The 16950-nt window shown below is 37.0% G+C and overlaps 2 protein-coding genes across 2 annotated transcripts in view; one reads left to right on the forward strand and one right to left on the reverse strand.

The window, feature by feature from the left end:
* The window catches only part of LOC140157456 (androglobin-like), a 266592-nt gene that overhangs the window by 431 nt on the left and 249211 nt on the right, over nt 1-16950 (forward strand). The gene's annotated exons all lie outside the window — the stretch shown is intronic.
* On the reverse strand, nt 472-12002 carry LOC140157455 (uncharacterized). The gene is made up of 4 exons (XM_072180657.1): nt 11785-12002; nt 3851-4051; nt 2702-2796; nt 472-2223 (listed from the first exon to the last, which is right to left on the reverse strand). The coding sequence occupies exons 1-4, from the start codon at nt 11877-11879 to the stop codon at nt 1637-1639; spliced, it is 978 nt and encodes a 325-aa protein (XP_072036758.1). The 5' UTR covers nt 11880-12002; the 3' UTR covers nt 472-1636.

Below are 16950 nucleotides of genomic sequence, written 5' to 3' on the forward strand. Positions count from 1 at the left end.
TAGACATGAAATGTTCTGGAAGGCCAGAAAGAATCATTATTTCATAGAAGCCTATTAACTTGTGCTGTCTTGTATAGAGCCCCTGTAACCCTTTTTTTCTAAGAGTGTATATATACAGGGTGTCCCAAATTGATTATAGTATCCATGTGATAGGATCCATTTTGCAGTTGTCTTGACCATCAACGTGGTGTTAAGCATACTAGGATGTACTAGTATTTGTGACAAGTGCAAGTACGAATAATTGTGAGAAATGCAAATGCTTTACTTATACGCACCAGGATAACCTGGGACAACAATGCAACCGATATTTCCCTGTTTTAACCTATTTGTTTTAGGATATGCCATGAAGGCCTACTGTAAAAATACGTATAAGCAAATGTGCCTAGTATTAAGGAGTTGATCGGACAAGAACGAATTTTTACGATTTTTAAAATCTCAAAATTTGATTTTTTTTTTACTGACTCGAGGAAGGTTCAGACTATAGCTATATACTAATTGATATTATGTGTGAAACTCCAGTCCAAGTCACGTTTCTTTTGGAACAATACAAATTAAAATGCGCTCTACGGTGCAACAAACTTCATCATAGCGTGCGCTTTCCACCGCCCGGTTCTCCTTGAATAAACAAAAATGGAAATTACCAGTAAAATTAATACATATATAATAGCTTATGATAGCAATAAATAATGTTGTATAAGGCGCAGTCGATATACATTCCTTCTATATGACTTTGATCCGGATAATATTTATTGTTGTGCTATAGGCCTATGTTTCCGTTTTCTCCTGGGTTGTGAAAGATACGGTTTTTTTTCTATATCATGGTTACAAAAGTTTTCTAGTGTTGGTGGTAGGTATACGACTCCACTTCTGGGATCACACCACTAAATCAAGTTCCTATTCTTTTATGTGTAAAAAGGTACCCAAGAAATCGTCATTTTCTGATGGTTATAACGTCATCGTTCATTCAAAACACCATTTTTCCAAAAGTTTATGATATATTCTACCCTAGAACCAGCATTTTTTTGGTAGTTGAGCGGCTTGATTTTTTTGCAGTGGTGCATCGAACATGAGGTAAACCATACCAAACTCTACAGCTCAGCGCCTCTATGTTGTGACATCAGTTGGTCCATGCATAGAACCAAAAAACCTTCATAAAATTTCAGAATTGTAGTATTTTTCATCTTTTTATGCTCAGATGATTAGAAAAACATCCACAGAGCACAACTATTACCAAAAAATTGGCATATCAGCCTTCATTTCAAACTTTTTGTTTCCATTTTAATGGTCAGATAGGGTTGGACACGATTTAGTGGTGTGATCTCTTCTGCATCTGTATCATCGTGTCCATATTATACAATCATTTCTATATATTGACGGAAGACGAAAGTTAACTTTCTGGTGCATGGTGGAGGATATCAATCAACTTTTTGCGCACATAATATTTTAAGGTCCGCGTTTACATAAAGTTTGCTGGTGGTGGCGGGTACGACTCCACTTCTGCATCAGTCTCATCGTATCCATAATGCATAATCATTACTATAACTGACGGAAGACAAACTTTCTGGTGCATGATGTGGAGGTTATGAATAAACTTTCGCACCTGATGTAATCATTGATAATACCTAAGGGTCCGCGTTTACATAAAGTTTGCTGGTGGTGGCGGGTACGACTCCACTTCTGCGTCAGTCTCATCATGTCCATGATGAATCACCATTTCTATAACTGACGGAGGACTTGGGGAACTACTACTACTACTACCACTATCGGATGGAATCTCTACAAGATTATGCCGCGTTTTTGTCAGTTCGGGTCGTGGGGGCCATTCGGAGTGGTAGCTACCGTCTGGATCTACTGTATCTGGTAGCGGCAGTTCCCCGTACTCATTCTGCCTATTTTTCACGTCGTCTAAGGATTCATACATAGGCTGAGGGGTAGGCGTAGAAACGTCAATCGCGCGCTCATTATGTACAATTTGTGTCCTTTCTTCATGTTGGGGGTTATCATGATCATGGTGATTGTCTCTGGCAGGAGAGTGATGTTTCTGTACTGGTGCTGGTTGCGATTCTTGTTCTTGGTGACGGTATGTCGACGATACTTGTTCTGACGCTTCTTGTCTTGTACGGTTTTCGCTTGATTCTATGTCAGTGTTGTTTATGTTGTTCTCTCGTGATCTGTCTGTTGATTTCAACTGACCTTCGTAAACGTATGCCTTGTTAACGTAGACTATAGAAATAAAGGAAAGAAAAAACAAGAAAACATTTTGTTACCTTGAAGTTACACAATCTTGCTATTGAGAATGATGACGAAATAATTATTATTGTTTTTAGCTAGTTAAGTGACATCATGGTGACATTTAAAACACCTTATAGGGGTCAAAGTTCACTTTTTTTAAAAGATCTGCATAGGGGTTTGGTTTGATGTTGTTGTATAACTAAAGTTCCCGACCCATGCCACCGTCTGCATCAACCTTTAAAACAGGTTCATGTGATACGTGGGTCGGAAAGATTACACAATTTGAAGGATGATTTGAAATATTTGCACCAAAAAGAAAAGAGGGGCATGGGCAAATTAAAGCAGCATTGTTGTCCCCTGTTTTATGATTGATGATCTGTAATATGTAAGACAAATTTCTATATCAAATGTAAGTTGATGATGTTATTTATTTAAATATGAATATCGGAAAAACACTTCGTACACTTACCGCCGCCATTTTGGTAGTTATTCTCCTTTACATGGTGGTCATGATGGTCATGATGGTTATGGGTATCGTAATTTGTATAGTAGTTTGCATGAGCTCTGTTAAGAAAGTACATTATGTAAAGGCGTAAATCGTCAACATGTATTGGGCTATTGGAAAATAAGTGTAGAGAATTAACGTTTCAATAAAAGAAATGTCTGGATTTACGTTTGCTTTCCAGTTACCAATATGGAAATACAATGAAATGAATGAAAAATCACGGAAATGTTCAAAATGAGCTCTCATTTTGCGGATTTCTAATTTTGAACAATTTTTTGCTGAATTTTTCGAGTGTGGACACTTAAAACAATCACCACTGGACAAAAAGTCCAGAAACCTTAACTCCTCCACAGGGGGTGTGGATCTTTTTTTCTGGAATAGTCCAATATGCTGCAGAGGGAGGCTATTCTACACATTTAAAATGCATATCACAATTTTTTTACCGGCACAAAATGCTGAACATGATGCTGAACATGGTAATCATTGTCGTGAACACATGCATGATTGTTGTTTATTATATTCTGTAGTTATCTAAAATTTATATTGAAGAGCTAAGCAGAGATACCCTTCAATTATATAAGTTTAGAAATGGTTTTCATAAGGGTTAGAATTTCATTTATTATGACATGTAAAGCTCTGTTGTGTTTCCCAAAGATTTGTACGAATTCGCAGGCGCGCATGAATGATTCTTACAGTATTCCTTGTTCGGGATCGTCGATTATATTATTATGGGGTCTCCCCGCCCGTCAGTCTGAAACACCGTCAATCCGAACCCCGTCAGTCCGAAAACCCGTTAGGGTTAAGGTAAGGGTAAGGTTAGGGTTATGGTTAAACCCTGACGTGTTTTCGGACTGACGGGGGTTCGAATTGACGATGTTTCGGACTGACGGGTGTCGCCATTATTATTATGCTCGAAAAAATAAAGAGAGTATAAAACACGTGGCATTGATTTGTCGAGAGCAGCCTTCTTTTCCTTGATCTTCAATGTCTTTCTCTTTTCTTAGACCAGCATAACTGACATGAGCATTTTGTTTCGAGTCTGCTGGTCACATCAGGACTCAAGGGTGTCTCCGCACGGAGCGTGTAAACAAACAAACAGACAAACAAACTTACTGATGATGATGCTGTGGTGGGCGTCTTCTACTTTTGGGTGGTGTCCCACTTCTAATGCATACAACAAGAGCTATTAGGACGAGTATGAGCATAATTAACACCAGGGACCCAGCAATTGCCGCACCAACAATAAGGCCGAAACTTATCGGTACTATGCCATCGGGTTCATCTGATGACGATCTGCCTTCTATTACTTGATTACTGAAAAGAAAAAGAAATACAAAATTACGGTCTTTTGAGGGCAGTGGCGCACAGTGTCATCGACCCTATATCTTCATGGCAGAAATCGCCATGGTAGGTTGAATCCACAGCCACGATTGGCCATTTGGTTCAGACCTTTGAAGCTCTTTGAGACGAATAATTAGTCGAGGGACATGACTAAGGCTACTCACAATAGCCGGGTAATTGATCTTGGTTGTGCGTGAATAAGCTTGTATACCCCATTGAGGTCAATGGTCATCGACTTTTATACTGCCTAGTAGTGAGAGCAGCTGTACTACACGATGAAGTCCCCAGCAAACACAAAAACGTTTTAAAAACGTTTTAAATAAGTTATAGTTTGGCTTTTGGTTTAGGTAAAAACGTTTTAATAACATTAAAATGTCGGGTTATATAAAGGTCATGATAACGTTTTAAAACGTTTTGTATGAAAACACACTGTAACAATATTTTTAAATGTTTTCAAAAAATGTTATTGTAAACTATTTTTGTAAAAATTTTTGCCAAATATTGTGTCAATACTTAAATAACATTATGTTAAAATATTTGAATCCAGCAAGCACAGAAATGTTCTTAAAATGTTTTTTTCAAAACCCGTTAATAACATGTGTCGGGTTATATAAAGGTCATGAAAACGTTTTTAAAACGTTATTGAAAATATTTTGGCCAAACATTATTCGAAAATATTTTTCAACCCCAAAATAACATTCTGTTTAGAATGTTTTGTGTCAAGTTTTCAAGAATGTTTTTGAAATGTTATTAAAACGTTTTTATACCCTTTATATAACCCGACATTTAAAACGTTTTCTGCAAAACATTTTCGTTTGCTGAGCAGTAGATTATCAAAAAATGTTATTTAATGTTATAAAAACGTTTTATACCATTCAAATGTATCCTTTATATAACCCGACATTTAAACGTTTTCTGACAACCTTTTATAACCATTTGCGAATGATGTCGAAAACGTTTTGTGTTTGCTGGGTCCATACAGGACCAACGCAATATAAAATTAGAGTTTTGGTCCGATTTTGAGTTCAAAGCGCACGGCCAATTTTCAAAGCGCATTCTAGCGACCATCATATCTGTTCAACACGTATTTTCAAGTGTATGAGACCACATCTGGTTTCTTGAGAAAAATTCATTTACGGGAGATATTCATCATTTTCTAACCCGGTATCCGAAGATTTTCGTCTGATATCAAAATCGTGCATAGCAATTCACGTGTATCGATCCCGTGTATCCATTTTAGTGTCTCTGCTGCACGAAATAATTATTAGCCAGGCGGTGTCGGTGTGTGGCGCAGCAAGAGCCTGGGGGCACCTGAACCCACGGGGCCTCTGGACTTCGTCCATCCAGTCCACCCGCTTGCTACGCACCTCCGAGAGAGAGAGAGAAATCGTTTTCGCCAGCCCATTCGCGGGCTGGTATATATTTCTGGGATCGGGTCTGTTTGCTCAAGAGATTAACTTTTATTGGTATTGGAATGACTTATTTTTTTAAATTTTTTGCGGTGGAATTTTTTAAAAATTATTGTAATTCGATTTGTCAGGAAAAGTAAGTATGTTTTGCCGTTTCAACGAATGAAAACGAGTGAGTATTACCAAAGTTATGTTTGAATTAATATGACTTTAAAAGTTTTAGGTATAGGCCTAAAATGTAACAATAATAATATACAGCAACATATGGTCAGCAGAAGAAAATTACATCACCTATGATCCGCGGTCCTTGACCACTGAACAGCGTGATATCATGTTGATAACAGATCTAAGAATCAAAATCTTCATCATATGGACCATATTGATGTCAAAGTAATTATCTATCCTATCCTGTGTTGTTTTATGGATAAAATGACTCAAAATGCTATTGATGAAATTGTTGCTATCATAAACATCAGTTTTGTCTTTTCAACGGGAAAAATCCGATGCAAAATAAAGTTTTTTAGGGCCTAGCTATAATATGGGCATAATTTATGCATGTGGGCATAATTTATGCATGTAGGCCTATAGTATTGAACAATGTACCCATTTGACATGCACTTATAGATAAATAAATTGTCTTACTTTATTAATTTAATAACTTCTATGTTATAAATAAAATGACACATAACGTAAGTGAAGCTACTTTTTATTTGATTCATAAACTTACAGTCAAAACACACAAGAGTGAAGATTGCAGTGAGTAATCAGTCCTTTATAAATGTGCTTGCCACCATCTATCATATAGTAAACTATACATTGCGAATTAATATCAAATTATTTTAAAATAAAATGTACATGTAAGGTGAGTTTAAATTATGTTATATGGCGAATTAAAGGAGTATTTCGTGATCCTAGCATCCTCTTTTTATGACATTTTTCAGTAGATATCCACAAAAAAGCTTATTCTAAAAATTTCAGTTGATTCCGATTTTGCCTTTACGAGTTATGCATGATTATGTGTAGACAATGTAGTTGTAATTTCGTTCTGGTATACCAGAACGAAATTCAAATTCACGATTACTTTGCTAAACGAATTAATCTGCAAGAAATATTTTGTACATAAACATTATGTAGCCAGAGGTTTCCAGTGATATAAAAATCTCAACTTTTTTGAGAAAAGTTGGGGATGATGCTGTGGATCACGAAATGCCCTTTTAACTAAAACCTGCAGTCAGTGCAGTGTAGTATTTGTGACGTGGTATATCGAAAGCAGACACTTTTGGGCAGGATCGTAAATGGAGAAATAGCCAAAAATCTACCCGGGGTGATTTTTTCACGATTTGGGTTTATGATGTTATTAATGTTTAAAATATCTGATCGTTTCAGACCGGAATAAAACTGGCATCTTGTATTTTTGAGACATTTTTCAAGGTAATTCGTACTCTCAACATTGTCAATAATATTTATAAAGGCAGCTTATCTATTATTAATATTAAAGGCCCATTCAGTGATTTGCTCATCCGGACGATCGTAAAAATCATCAAAATTTTGGTACCGTTTATACCTTTGTTATTACATAGATGTGCTAAGTCTGCGAATGGTTCAGCCGAAAGCCGTGTGGGCCTATTTAAGACAAAATAAGACATTTTACACGAATCTGTATTTTTAGATACTGACAGTATCTAAAATTAGCTACATGTATTTGAATGGCGGGGCTTGAACTTCGTCAGTACTGCTGTTTTCTTAGTTTTTTGACAAATTTGGCATTTCAAAAATACCAAATGACAATTTGAATGACTTAGGCCTATCCTTCTCTTTTAAGCAATTTATAAACAATTTTAATTTTTTTACTCTTGCGCTGGGATCACTGAATGGGTCTTTAAGAAATGTGGCGTATCATGTCAAAAACAGACATCTTTTGACAGCTTATAAATTTGGAGGCTTTCACATAAAGAGCTATTTTGCTCCACAACGCCGTTTTCCCCAATAAAATCGGACATTCCTAAGCGAAGATATTGAGTTCGTAAGTTATGGTATTACAAAATTGGAAATTGAGATATCGTGGGTATAAAGCTGAAAAGACAAAAAAAAACCAGAACAGAACAATTTAGAGAACAATAATGAATTAATAATAATGAACAATAATGAATTAAAGAGTTGACATGAGATTAGGAGTTAATGTTTTCTGCAGTTTCAGTGTACATGTTCTCACCGTTGATGGTTTGGTGGACTGTCATGTAACATGGATGTAGTAAGCCGTGATCCTAAAAATGCCTTTCACATTGACCAAAACTAATTACAAGACCTCTTCTACATTGAGGCTGGCTTTCCTTTTAAAGGAATTTTTATTAAATAATCATAGAGAGTATGATTCTCTCCACTGTCTATGAAATAATATAGCCTTATCCATCACATGAGTCATTTTGAGTAGGCCGGCCTACGATAATAATCCACCTTGTTAAGGCAGTTTTGCATGGTCTTGTTTGAAGCGCATATAACCCCCCCCCTCCCACACACAAAAGATAAAAAATATTATACAAACAAAAAATTAGAAAACAAACAAACATACGAGGACCAAATTAAAATGACGTTTAGGCCAATGAAAGTTAATTCCGAGTTTATCGTCCCCTTTTTTTCCCAGGTTGGTGAGGTGACTTTTTCATTTTTCATTATTTCAACAGATTTCATTATTGACCTAAAATGCGTGTTGATTTAAAGCCACACTCATACATGTTATTTATAAACATGTTTTTATATGGGTAGGGGCTAGAAAAGTTAGAAAAGGGCCTCGTTTTGCTTCCAAGTTATGAATTTATGTGTTTCCAATTGCTAAAACTGGTGAAAACACTGATACTTTGAAAATAATGAATTATTTTGGCATTTTTGAAAATTTGACGCGGGTGTTTTTGGTTACCAAAAAGTGACGCGGGCGGGGGACGATAAACTCGGAATCGACTTTCACTCGCCTTATAGAGTTTGTCTCATATCTCTGCTACTGATTTACCCAGTTGATTCACTGTTATAGCTGTACAACAAAAGAACAGATTAATTGAATTTGTTCAATAATTGATTAATATTCACACCCTAAAACAGACTAGACTTGTTTGTGTAATCGATTTGTTTAATGATAATCGATATCACTAGCATACTCATGCACACTGTGTACTTTTTGTGTATTTAACCATGAACTTGTACATGTCGATCAAAACATGATGAAGAGTGTCTTCTTCTTCTTTACGTATACTGTCCAACACCCCTTCTATTCCAAAGGAGTCAACCGGACAGGATGTGGTGGTGCGCTTTCTGCTTTGTTGTTACTTTCTTGCTGCTGATGTCTTGAGATGTTCTTTGACTGCCTCTTTGAAGTTTTCTTTGTCCGGGATTATTGTAAGATTACTTGGTAAATTGTTCCAATCAACTAAGGTTCTTGGTATGAAGCTGAATTTGAAACAGTCTTTGTTTGTGGTTATGGGGATGAAGTTATTTGCTGAAGGTGATGTGTGCCTTAGACTCCGTTTGTATACGGAGAACCCATCAAGTATGTCACTGATTTTAAATATCTTGGTTCCATGATGGGCTCTAGCACCAGTGACCTCTCCCGACGGAAGGCGCTTGCTTGGTATGCATTTTGGAAACTGGAGCATCTGTGGAGAAGTCCAACAATCACTGTTGCAACAAAAGTCAAGCTGTTTAACACCACTTGTGTTACAGTATTGCTCTATGGCTGTGAGTCCTGGGTGATATCTACTGATATGGAAAATAAGATCAACGCTTTTGGTACATCATGTTACAGGATAATGCTGAACATCAAGCGCACCGACCATGTTAGTAATGAAAGGGTCTATGCCATCACCAACACTGTGCCTCTTATCAACTCTGTCAGATCACGACAACTACGATTCCTGGGACATATCCTGAGGATGCAGGAAGATGAACCATGCAGAAGATATGCTCTCTACACCCCATTACATGGTAAAAGAAGACCTGGAAGGCAAAGAACATCCTACTTGTCTTATGTGCAAAAACTGTTGGGGGATTTCGACAACTTTCTACTACCAGATGCCATTGCCACTTTGGCTTCAGATCGTAGTACATGGAGAAACTTTGTAGTCGCCTACTTCGCAGCCGAATGAAATGAATGAGACTCCGTTTGACCGGACGCAGGGCCTTTTGCACTGGGATTGCGAGGTGACCCGCGATTGCCTGATGAAAAATGGTTAGTCTTGTTGTTTTTCTCCTGTCGCTGAGATTATCCCATTCGAGTTCTGTTTTCATCGCTGTTACACTTGATCTCCTTTTGTAATTACCAGTTACAAATCGTGCAGCACGATTTTGGATTGCTTCGACTTGTTTGATTTGGGTTTGAGTATGGGGGTCCCATACAGGCGAACAGTATTCTACCATCGGGCGCACAAGCACTTTTCGGCAATTTTCCTATGGGATTTTCTAAATTTCCAAATCGATGATGGGGAGGCGGGAGTCACGCGCCCGCCGTACCTCCATCGTCGTCGTCGTCGGCGTCATCATCATCATCATCATCATCATCATCGTCAACTTCATTAGTGTCCTATATCATTAGTATGGGTGGGTGTCTAGCACGGTCTGTGTAGCATATATTTTACCAATAATTTTTAGGAGGAGACTCCGGCTGTGGAAAGCGCACACTGTTATCAATGTTGCAGTAATCAACTGATAATACTGTTGTCAACAAAAATAATGGTTATTGCTAATGCACCTATCAGTAGTAATATGATAAATTTATACAACACGGGCCGGGCAGGTGATTTATAATATGAAAATAATTTAATTAATCAACTTGCTTTCTCACTTTCTGCATGTTGCCCTGGTATATAAATAGCAAGGCCTGTTCAGTGATTTGCTCATCGGAGGATCGTTAAAATCATAAAGATTCAAATTTTGGCACCTTTGTATTGTTAGTGTCATAGATGTGCTAACATAGCCTGCTAGTGGAGGGGGGGGGGGCAAGCAATTTTTGGCAAGACGAGAGGGGGGAAGTGATTTTAGCAAACATTCTTTGGGCGTTTTTTTAAATAAAACGCTCTAAAAAAGGCTTAGGAAAACCGCACGGAAACGCTTTAATATTTTCCTGCTCGCTGCGCTCCCAACATGTATTATGGGATCCCAAGAATTTGGCATGTGCAAGGGGGGGGCAAAGATTTTTGGCGGGCCGAGAGGGGGGCAAGCGTTTGGAAATTTTACCCCCGGGGGCTCATAATTATTGCACAGCACAATTTCGCCTAAAATTTTCATTATCATGTCCTTAATCATATTTATGAACTCCAAATTTATTATGAGGCAATGTAAGATCTAATGTAGAAAGCAAGACAACAAGTTATTCACCTACATCAAATGACCATATTGCATGTAGGCCTAATTCTGACTGCGAAATTGTATCGTATTCACTGAAGTGATTGATGAATGACAATGATTAATGATACAGTGGATTAATGATGACAACTGCAGCCAATCCAGCCATTGACAATCATGACAACAGTGTGCGTTTTCCACAGTCCGGGTCTCCTCCTAAAAATATTATGCAGGCGCATAAATGGTCGAGATTACGATCAAGGGTTGATAAAAACATTTATAATAAAATAAAGAAATTTTGGAGTATAAACATGGAATAACGAACTTTTAAGTATATCGAATCACATTTGATTAATAAACCTAAAACGAAAATTAAAAAAAGTATGTAAATAAGAATTAATATTTCAAATATTAAAGTAAATATTAATTATACCGTATAATACGAAATATATTTTTTAAAAAACTTAAGGGATAATAAAAAAAAAATTGATAAATATATAAAATGAAAAGGTTTATAGGTAGGCCTAAGTAAGACAAATGAAAATATAAATCTGAATAAATGAATATATTATGAATAAATAAATAATAAATAAATATATTTAAAAAATGAATAAATGGGATAAATAATAAATAAATAAATAAATAAATATATAAATAAATAAATAAATAGATGGGATAAATAAATAAAAATACATAAATGTATAAATAAATAAATCAATAATTAAATGAAAATGATAAATAAATAAATAAATAAATAAATAAATAAATAAATAAATAAATAAATAAATAAATAAATAAATAAATAAATAAATAAATAAATATGTACACATGATCATGATGATAGGAATGTGCATGTGGAGTCGTGTAGTGCCGTGGACATTTCCTAATGGCATACAAATTCATAAACAATACAAAACAAACAATACAAATTCACAACCAATTAAAGTCTAAAAGTATTGTTCCACTCACCCTTGTGCACGACTGAGTTGAAGTAGAGACCATTTCACGAACAAAATCATGAAAACTAACGAGAAAATACCCTTTTCTGACAAAAATGTTGCCATTGTTTAGACGTGCCGGTACATATTATTGTTGTGTTAAAACTATGCACTAATGATGTATAGGCTATTATTTAATAACACGGCGTTTTGAACTTCACTGGTATTGTGGCGGCCAGATTAGAAAAGTGTCTCGTTTGCTGTACTGAAAATGGGGTGTGTATTATTGCTACAAAATTGAGTGAAAGGAAATAATTAATTTTACCCTATTTCATTATGATGAATCAAACTGAATACACTCTTAAAAAAATCAAACAAGGTTAGGGGGACTTTTAAAGGTTATATGAACCATAAAAGGTTCTGCAAACTTTTTTTTAATGCTTATAGGCATATGAGGAACATTTTTTGGTTCTTGATTATATGATTATAGGCCCTAATATTTTTTTCCAAGCGAAACTTGTACTTTTGTCTTAGTACATTACAATAATGTAAGAAATTTTAACTGAACATTTTTTGGCTCATGGAAGTAAAAAGAGATCTCATTTCTATCAGTCATCAACGCTTAGGGGCGCGGCGTACCGTTTGATTTCCAGGAGCATGTGATTTTTTTCGCCTACTATCATAGTGAGACGAAACCAAAAAAACTCCCATCCAACTCTGGATAAAGGTATATATTAAAATTGGAAAAAAAAGCCACCTTCGGCCATGAAAAAAAATTATATATTTAAAAAAAAAATGGGGGAAAATTCCGCCTGTCCCTAGTAAATTAATTTCAGAAAAATACGTTTTTTTTTTTTTTGTCTGAGTCCAGAGATCGGAGGATTACGACATTTAGGTACACCAGCCCCACAGGCTAGAACATTTCAGGAAACACAACATTATTTTATTTAGGCCGATGAACAATAAGATATGATACATCATGAAAATTTACCTTGAACAGTTTATATGTTAAAATTTCATCTGTTATCCGACCTGATCATTATTTTTCTTGTTTTTTCTCAATAGGCATGATAGGCCTAATCAGCTGCTAATTGGTGAAAATCAGCCTTACTTTCAAATAGCATACCTTTCCTACTGAAATAGAACATGCGTAATGTTTAGATTTTCTTGTCAATTTTTTCAAAATAAATTTAAATTTTTTAATTCGAAGAAACAAAATCTTTCTGTCTGAACGGGTAATTATTATTTTAATCAATATAGCGATATGAATAAAGCCTTTTAATTATGACAGATGCGTATTATTGATATTATCTATCAGACCAGAATGAAACGCCCTTTTGTAGACTGATATTGTTTTTGCAGGAGAGGGGCACATAATGAGATTTCAAAATGTTTAAGGGGGTACTACACCCCTGTGGTAAATTTGTGACTATTTTTGCATTTTTCTCAAAAATAATAACACACTGATAACAAAAGTTGTGTATATTATTGGGGCAAGGAATCCAATTACTACACTGAAATTTCAGTGACTCAAGAAATGCGGTTAAGTATATACGATACAGGTGCGGATCCAGGGGGGGAGCGGAGGGGGCGCGCGCCCCCCGTAAAAATAGCAAAAGGAGGAAAGATGGGGCGCCCGCCCCCCGTAAAAACGAGAAAAGGGGAAAGGAGAGAAAGAGCAAAAGGAGAAAAAGAGAAGAGAAAGGCGAGAAAAAGAGAAGAGAAAGGTTAAATTGCGCGTAATTGAGTCCTTCATTTTGCAAAATTTTCCCACTCAGACACACCTACGTATGCGTAAACAACTGGCCGTTTTTTTTTTTTTTTGGACACCCGTACACTTTAGGCCTATATTGTTTTAAGTAATAACTGAATAATAATGATTAGGCCTACAGTAATAGTGAATAATGATAATGTTCCACGAATGGCTTCGATTGGGCCTTCATTTTCACACATTTCCGAACTTTATCTAACTAAAATTTTACACAATAATACTTTAATAGTGTCAAAATCGTCCACCATATGGCTTCAACTGGACCTTCTTTTTGCACAATTTTCCAACTTAGACACCCCCTGCGTATGTATAAAGAAGTTGTCCTTTTCTTTATGCTTTGGATACCTGGAACTTTATGTTTAAAGCAATTGAATTTATACAATAATATTGAAAACTTGTCCACGAATGTGAAATGAGCCGGCATGGTCATTTCACAAATTTTCCGCTCTTTAAAACTCAAATTTCACACAATAATAATGTTAAAATGGTCTACCAAATGGCTTTAATTAGGTCTTCATTTTGCAAAAGTTTCTCACTTCTCAGGGGGCACATCCCCCTCAGACACCCCCTGCGTCGCGCAAGCAATTAAATTTATACAATTATAATATTGAAAACTTAATGTCCACGAATAGGAAATGAGCCGGCATGGTCATTTCACAAATTTTCCGCTCTTTAAAACTCAAATTTCACACAATAATAATGTCAAAATGGTCCACCAAATGGCATCAATTAGGTCTTCATTTTGCAAAAGTTTCTCACTTCTGAGGGGCACACCCCCTCAGACACCCCCTACGTCGCGCGAACAATTAAATTAATACAATTATAATATTGAAAACTTGTCCTCAAATAGGAAATGAGCCGGCATGGTCATTTCACAAATTTTCCGCTCTTTAAAACTCAAATTTCACACAATAATAATGTCAAAATGGTCCACCAAATGGCTTCAATTAGGTCTTCATTTTGCAAAAGTTTCTCACTTCTGAGGGGCACATCCCCTCAGACACCCCCTAAATCGCGCAAGCAATTAAATTTATACAATTATAATATTGAAAACTTAATGTCCACGAATAGGAAATGAGCCGGCATGGTCATTTCACAAATTTTCCGCTCTTTAAAACTCAAATTTCACACAATAATAATGTCAAAATGGTCCACCAAATGGCTTCAATTAGGTCTTCATTTTGCAAAAGTTTCTCACTTCTGAGGGGGGCACATCCCCCTCAGACACCCCCTGCGTCGCGCAAGCAATTAAATGTATACAATTATAAAAATTGAAAACTTGTCCACGAATAGGAAATGAGCCGTTATATTATAATATTGAAAACTTGTCCACGAATAGGAAATAGCCGTTATGGTCATTTCACAAATTTTCCGCTCTTTCAAACTCAAATTTTACACAATAATAGTGTCAAAATGGTCCACCAAATGGCTTCAATTTGGTCTTAATTTTGCAAAAATTTCTCACTTCTGAGGGGGGCACATCCCCCCTCAGACACCCCCCTGCGTCGCGCAAGCGCGACGCCATGACCGCTTCGCGGCCATATAGTTCGTCGCCCTCTAGAAATCTCATGTATTTTGCGCCCCCCCGTATTTTTTTTTCTCTCTGGATCCGCGGCTGCGATAGGAAATGAGGTACATCCTAGCGGTACCTTATTTCTTATCATAAATAACGAACCGCTTGTCTTGGGACACTGAAATTCCAGTGTAGTAATTGGATTCCTTGCCCCAATAATATACATAACTTTTGTTACCAGTGTGTTATTATTTTTTTTGAGAAAATGCAAAAATAGACACAAATTTATCGAGGGTGTAGTACCCCTTAAAGTGTTGCGAAAAGTGTAAATGTGTTATCCGCTTTATACAATCATCTATGATACAATATTATATGCCGGTGCTGCGCGATGATCCCGTTGCCATGAAAAACCAGTGGTTCATCACGTTTTGACCGTGACAGAGTCGTAGTATACTATGATATCATGGTGATAGTACTTATATACACTCGGTGTGCATTGAGGTTAATTTGCATGTTGGTATTTTCGTATTTGCATAATGTTAGGAGAAAATAACCCGTTCATTTGATGAAGGTATCCAAGGCTGTATTTAACAGATTGGTACTGGCGTCTGCTCCGGATTGATACTTGCATGGGATCTGTGTTTTCTTCGGAAAGGGGGTGGGTCCCAATTATACGGAGGGGGGGGAGGTTTTAAGAAAAACAAATTGATGACCAAAATATAGAGAGTCACAAATGACCACAGATAGTGTGTTTAATTTATTCAAAAGACTGATTTCAATAAAATTTTAGCGTAGGGGTAAGTAGGTGTACGGTGAGAGGGGGGGGGGGGTCGCAATTTCATTGACGCTCACTTTTTGTAAATTTGGATCCCCACATCCAAAGAAAATTCTAGCCATAGGTGGTATAATATTTAGGCCTACTTTCGTTTGTTTGTTTAAATGGTCGTTCCGTGCGAGACACGCTTGGGTCTTGATATGACCAAGCTCAAACAAAATGTTGAAGCCAGGCTAAAGAGCATTGGCCTACAGAAAAATAGGAGGCACGTGTGTTTTGGGCATCTTGCAATATTATACTTCATAAAAGGCACAGAAAAACAATAGGAAAACGGTGGCAAATAGTATGCACAATTTCCTGCTCGCTGTTGTCACGTTTTTAGACAATATTTCAGTGTTTTTTAAACTATGCCACAGAATTAAGCCTATGCGGTTTCCAAATTCCAAAATGATCTGGCCTGTCATTGTGTGTCAGGTAATGGATGGGGGCATTTTAAAGGTACGCGGCCCTACATGGGTTTCAGGGGTTGGTTTGGAGTTTAAAGGGTACATGTTGGAGTTTCGTAGATGTCATGGGGTTTAAGGGCATGTGTTGTGGTTTACAGCTACAGGTACAGGTTGGGGATTTAGGGCAGGGCCTTCATATTGGGGTTTAAGGGTAGGCCTACAGGTTGGGTTTGGGTTTTAAAGGCAAGCCTGACTTTAGGTTAGAGTTTTAAAGGTACATATGTTGGGGTTAGGCCTACGTATAGGTCTACAGTTTGGGGACAAGGGCCTACATGTTGGGGTTTAGGGAAGGGTATAGGCCTACAGGTTGGGTTTGGGTTTAAAGGGCAGGTCTGACTTGTGGGAGTTTTTAAGGTACACGTACATGTTGGGGTTTAAGGGTAAATGTTGGGCTCTAAGGGTAGGCCTATGCCTACGTTTGGGGGTTAAGGGTACGTGTCGGGGTTTAAGGGTACATGCGGTTGGGCTTTAAGGGTACATGTTTGTATGTTGGGTTTCAGGGACTGGTTGGGGTTCAAGGCAGTTCAGGTTGGGTTTAAGGATAGGCCTTGGCCTACGTGTTGGGGTTTAAAGGTGCAGTTTGGGGAATAATGGTACCTACGTGTTGGGGTTTAAGGGTAGGCCTACAGGTT

This window comes from Amphiura filiformis, chromosome 7, assembly GCF_039555335.1.
Source record: "Amphiura filiformis chromosome 7, Afil_fr2py, whole genome shotgun sequence".
Lineage (NCBI taxonomy): Eukaryota > Metazoa > Echinodermata > Ophiuroidea > Amphilepidida > Amphiuridae > Amphiura > Amphiura filiformis.

What these genes read in the sequence shown, in the direction of transcription:
- LOC140157455 (XM_072180657.1), bottom strand. Translation starts at nt 11,879, where the DNA reads ATGGCAACATTTTTGTCAGAAAAGGGTATTTTCTCGTTAGTTTTCATG. An exon ending in CAACTCAGTCGTGCACAAGG is followed by an intron (nt 4,052 to 11,784) that starts GTGAGTGGAACA and finishes TTTTCTTTTCAG; the next exon opens with TAATCAAGTAATAGAAGGCA. An exon ending in TAACTACCAAAATGGCGGCG is followed by an intron (nt 2,224 to 2,701) that starts GTAAGTGTACGA and finishes TTATTTCTATAG; the next exon opens with TCTACGTTAACAAGGCATAC.